Below are 5,555 nucleotides of genomic sequence, written 5' to 3' on the forward strand. Positions count from 1 at the left end.
GTGCCGCCCCTGCACCCCCCGCCAGTCTGCACACGCTGCAGGCACTAGGGAGCGGGTCAGAACTTATCTCACGTGGCAGCTAAAAAAACCCCCTTCCTTCTCTCTCACCATCCAGAAGTGCTATCTACTGCTTTGCCAAATTCTGCAAAAACAAAAAAAAAATCCTGCCAGTTTGTTCACCACCTGCTTTTGGTAAGGCAGACTTCTCAGAGTGTCGCATGGGAACCCTTGATGATAACCCATTCTGAATGAACTTGTAAATCCCTTCTGAGTGTACCTGTTACGAGGAAACACAATTAGCCTGTTTTGAAAACAGTGCAAGACAAACACTGAACATTCTTTGATACCTCAACTGTCTGCTGCCTTCTGTGGTGCCCTGCTCTGACCTGAACCCAGACCACTTCCAGAGTGGCATTTGCTCATTTTCCTAGCTGTGTCAAATACGGTTAAAAACCACAGTTTTAAAACTGTGAAATCAACCTGTATTGTTCTTAGTCTCTAGTTAGAGATTTGCAGCTGCCTCATGTTAAAATTTCCCCTCTGCTACACCCACCTGCCACCTTTAAGATACTTCATTTTTTGAAAAAAGCTCTTTGCTGAAAGGCCGCTTACCATATTTTTGGATGTGGATGGGGTCCCGCACAGGCTGAGTGCCCTGGAACACTGAGCAGAGCGGTCAGAGCAGTGTTGGTGTGTTGCTGGGTGTGCTGTGTTCAGTGGTAACGTGGCTCCCAGCCAGCCCACTGCCCTGCGCGTGTCTGTGCCTCCTGCACAGCCTGCAGCTACTTCTGTGCTCCCCAGAAGAGGACAGAGAGGGGCAGGAGACCCAGGGAGACAATGAATAGCTCTATGCTTGGTGCAAAAGCCAAGCTTTCCTAAGTGCTCTGCTAACTCAGAGGAAGAGTGGGCAGTGGTTATCACCACATGTTTGCAGCAGAAAGATTCTCCAAATCAGGTTTCTTTACTCTAGTATCAGTCCTTGCAATGTTTGCAACGGGGAAGCTCCAAGGCTCCCACTTGGTTTCTCCAAGACTCAGTCCTAGCAGGGACACAGGGTGATGGTGACATGGGCAGGGAAGAGCAAGGGGCTGCCAGGTTGAGCTAGCCCTGCTTGCAGGGTTTTCAATCTGAGAGCCTAGTGAAGACACTTTCCATGGTGCCTGCAGGTGTCCTGGGGTAAAATGACCCTGTTCTCTCTCTCTCTTTTTTTTTTTTTTTTGGAGCAATCACGGGATTTCCCAGGAGTTATCTGGGGTTGCACAGGGTGGAGCTGGTTAGTGATGATAACCTCAGCCAGTGACGACTGCAAGCCCACACTCATTTTCCATCCCCTAGGCGGGATTTCCCAGGAGTTATCTGGGGTTGCACAGGGTGGAGCTGGTTAGTGATGATAACCTCAGCCAGTGACGACTGCAAGCCCACACTCATTTTCCATCCCCTAGGACTGTTTTTCCACCGTACCCCAGGCTCTCTGCTACATTCACTGCCGGAGTTGTTTCATCTGCACGGTGCTCCTTGTGCCCTTGCAAGGCTGGTTTGCTCTCAGTTTAGTTCAGCAGCATTCAAACCCATTGCAAACTCTGCCAAGTCCTCTCTTGCTCTCAGAGACAGAGGGTCTCCTCCTGCCCTGCATAAGTCTCTTCACATCTCTCTCTCTGTAGCCTGCTTAGTCAGCTCACCAAGCACCTAAATACCTTTTTGTCCATAGTCCCGTCTCCCACCAGGGTCTCTTGCTGTTGCTTCTAAATTCTAGGGGACAACAACTGCTCCGAACCACGCTGCATTGCCCTGGGTGGCACTTTTAAGCACTTTTTAGCTCTACACCAGTTTTACCAGACCCTCTGTTCTTCCTCACCCTTCTCTCTCTTATTCCACGGCCTCAATATGGCAGGAGACAAGAGCGCCTTTATTCAGAGCTGCAGCTAAACTGGGAATAGTTCACGCACTGCTGCAGACAAGGCATGAAAGCCTCTGGGAAGGGCTGTGACATTGTAGTTAACCACAGTTTCCCTCTATGGTTTGCTCGTTTTTTATCTTTTTAGGTCCCTACCTAAAACCACCAGAGCAGCAAGCCCGTTCCCTTCCAGGCTTGTATGGCCAGCAAAGATTGTTATTGTGGTTACTGCTGTGACACATATACTTGCTAGCAGCACTGCAATGTCAAACAACCCAATTCATCGCATCAGGCAAAGTGAAGTGTACATATGTACACATGCATACCTGTGTGTAGACATACGTGCATATACTGGTGCAAATGTAGCCCTGACTCACGGCTGCATGTTATGGAGATTTGTTGGGTAATCGTGCATGGTCCCTGCAGGCAAGGTTTTGCTGCATGAATTAACCACTCCTAAAGAGGAGGGGTTTGCAGGGAGCACTAATTAAAAATCCCGTAACAATCTACTGCATACCCTGGGGTTTAGGCTGTGTTGCATAACCTTGTTAATATTAACAAGGTCTTCATGCACCAAAGCCAGCTCTATTTCCGCTTGCCATCAGTGTCAACGCGCTGCTTAGCAGCATGGCTGTGATTGCCCTGAAATTCCTGCTTCAGGCATGCCTGTGGGTGCTGGAGCCTGCTGGGTTTCCTTCTCCATTTCTTACAAAATGTTATCTATAAGGTCTTAGACAGTGCAACCACGGCTTTAGTGGGATGTTGGTACATTCCTAGGCAACCTAGGAATCCAGCTCCGAAGATTTATTTCTTCTCCTCAGTTCTTGCATTTGCCTTCAGCTGGTGTAAAGCAGTAAAAGTATTTTGACTTCCATGCTGTAATGTAATGCAACATCAGCATTGCTCAGCATCAGCATCAACAATGGAGCTGCCAGCAAAAGCCATCTTTATCACCCATATGGGAGATATGGGTCTGAGATTTCACCCCCTGGGTGATGAGGACATCAGCCTCGAGGGGTGCAGGTCCACCACAGGGGTAGCAGCTAGCATCACCCAGTACGGCATAGAGCTGAAGGCTGTCATCAGCACCATTTCCACTCCACTGCGCAAAAAACAACTCTGCAGAAGTGCTAGTAGAGCCAGGTCTCAGAAATTCTGAGTGATGGGCTTTCATTTTCCAGGCTGGCAGATGGTGTGTTTGCTGTCCCAGCTCACAGTTGGTGAATGAGACTGTTGCATGGTCCTTTCATCTGCAATCCTCAGGCTTTAGCAGGGAAATCTCTCTTTGTTTCCTTCTCTTCCACTCTTTCTCTCCACCACCCCGTGGCCCTCCTCATGTCTTCTTCACTCCCTTCACTTAAGGGTGCCTGAGGTACCAGTATCCCTCTGATACCCTGCCAGTCTGGGAGCCTGCAAACTATGGAAGATGCCTTATCACAAAGCAGAGAGGTGTCAGGAGACCCAGACTCCGCTCACGACCTTCTTGAGCAGCTTCCACACCTCCTCTAGACCCCTTCCAAAAGCAGCCATCACCTCCCTGCTTTTCTGAGCTTCTCCTCTCACCAAAATGTGATCTCCTGGGACTCATGCCAAGCAGCAGCAGCTAGCTCAGATGGGAGAATGCAAGAGAAAGTCCCCATGCAGGACCCTTTTTGAGGTCAGCTGTGTTTGCTGCCACCAGCCCTGCTTTGCTGGAAGTTCTGACCGTGCACAATGGCAGGAGAGAGAAGTGAGAAAGGGTTGGACCTCATCTGCAGGAGAGCCACTACTTAACAGAGCAGAGCCTCAGAAATATTTCTGGCCTGAGCTCATCTGCTAAGGGAGCTCAAGCAGGTCAGGTCTGCCCATCCCCCAAGCCCGTCCCTTCCTTCCATGGACACAGGCACTGCCCAGAGAGGGAAGCCTGGAAAGTCAAGCCACAGGCAGAAGAAGGAGAATACTCACTTGCTGCCAGAGACAAAGAGATAAACCGAAGAGAGGGGATGAGGACGGCAGCGAAGTAATCGATGTGGGCGGTGAGAGGCTGTTGTAGACAGCCAGGGCTGTCCAAAGCCGCGCAGGAAAAGGACTTTCTGGGCTGCAACCCTACACTCCTCCCCCGCATTCCCTCAGTCCTTGAAAGTCAGTCATGGAGGAAAAGCACCTCCCCATGCCATAGGCAGGCAAAACCTGCTGTAATGGAGCAGGGAAGCAAACCGAACGCAGTGTGGACTGCACCGGGGCAGGATACTCATGGCCCTGGGCTCAGCCGTGAGAGCTTCTCCCTGGGAAATATGCGCCCCACTCCAAGTCTCTGCTCTGACAACCCGCAATACTCAGCTTGGACCGCCTGCCCTGACAGTGGTGCAGCTTGTCTGACTTTAGCAATTACTGAGGGGTGTGGGGTGCTGGTGCTGGGAGGAGACTCGAGCCCCAAGCCTGAACACGGCATGAAGCACACATCAATCCTGTGTGTAGAGGACTTGCTTCTCCGGATTAATCCTGCTGCGATTTCTGGCTGCAGAAACCGGGCTGCCGATCGCAGCGCGCTCATTAGCTGCTGTGTTTACAGAAGATAGCATTGTGCAGATGGCAAACATTCGATGACGGGGAACCGATCTGCCCCCGCCTTTCTGCTCCTGAGTTAAAAACAGCTGTTCAGACAGACTCAGAGGAGAGCTGCAAGATGGGCTTCTTTTCAGGGGGTTGAGTGGATTGGCATTACCCTGAGAAAAGAGTAAATGCAGGGCAATGTGTTCCTCTCCGGCAGAAAGAAGTCACTGTTAGGGTTAAATGCAGATGTTTGCACAGCTGGACAAATGTGACTAGAGCTTCTGCACTTCATTTCCAGGGTAGTTGAATTCCATTTGTTTCAAAGGGATTTGGGAGCCCTGGAGGGCCCCTATCCTTTCTTGGTGCCTCAGCACCTCCTTTCTAGAGGGAGATGTGACTCTTCACAGCCAGAACTACCTCGGGGGATGGGGCAGTTTAGCCTTTTCCTGGAAGAAGCCAAAGTAAAAGTTCAGAAGCACAAACATTTGAAAAATGAGACTGATTTTCCAGAGGTGTGCAAGGGAAAACAAGCTCAGAGAAGTGGTAGTTTTTTAAAGATTTTATTTCCACTTGCACTGGTAAGGTCCCTCTCAAAAATGTAGGGTGTAAAGTTCACGTGAGAAAAACACTGATTAATGAAAATACATTGGTTTGGACTTCATTAGCAATTACTGTTGTCCATCCTCTGCTATACATTTGCACTATACTTGCCTCGGAATCTTCAGCACAGTCCAAAGCAACTTTGCCAACATGGGTAGCTGCTAATAGCACCAAGAGGTGCAGAGATGAAATTCCTCCCAGGAAGCCATGCACTTCTTTAGGAACATTTCCCTTGGGAAAGCTCACTAGTAAGGCCTGTAAGTCCATTTGATTCAGGAAAGGTTTGGTTCATAAGCACCTATAAGGAAACGTAACTGAGGTGAAGGTGTCCTTAGTGTCACTGGAGGCTATGTCTGGTGAATACCCACCACCTTCTGCACCTTCTGCACATGCTCCTTAGTGCCTCAAGTGAGTAGGGGTGGTGGTTATGAAAAAGCCTGTCTTTCTCCTACAAAGCCAACTACTGACACCAGTGATGACTGTGTTTTGGCCCCAGGATGGGGAGGGCTGGAAGGATCCTTACACCATG

At 49.8% G+C, this 5,555-nt stretch overlaps 1 protein-coding gene across 1 annotated transcript in view; it reads right to left on the minus strand.

Moving 5' to 3' along the window:
* Window positions 1–1,706, minus strand: part of DZIP1L (DAZ interacting zinc finger protein 1-like) — a 12,697-nt gene extending 10,991 nt beyond the window's left edge. The window contains exon 1 of the mRNA XM_010140168.1: window positions 1,695–1,706. Coding sequence (XP_010138470.1) covers window positions 1,695–1,706 — 12 coding nt within the window. The remainder of the gene's footprint in view (window positions 1–1,694) is intronic.
* Between the last annotated feature and the right edge of the window lie 3,849 nt (window positions 1,707–5,555).

The sequence above is a fragment of the Buceros rhinoceros genome, unplaced genomic scaffold, assembly GCF_000710305.1.
Source record: "Buceros rhinoceros silvestris isolate BGI_N320 unplaced genomic scaffold, ASM71030v1 scaffold9007, whole genome shotgun sequence".
Lineage (NCBI taxonomy): Eukaryota > Metazoa > Chordata > Aves > Bucerotiformes > Bucerotidae > Buceros > Buceros rhinoceros.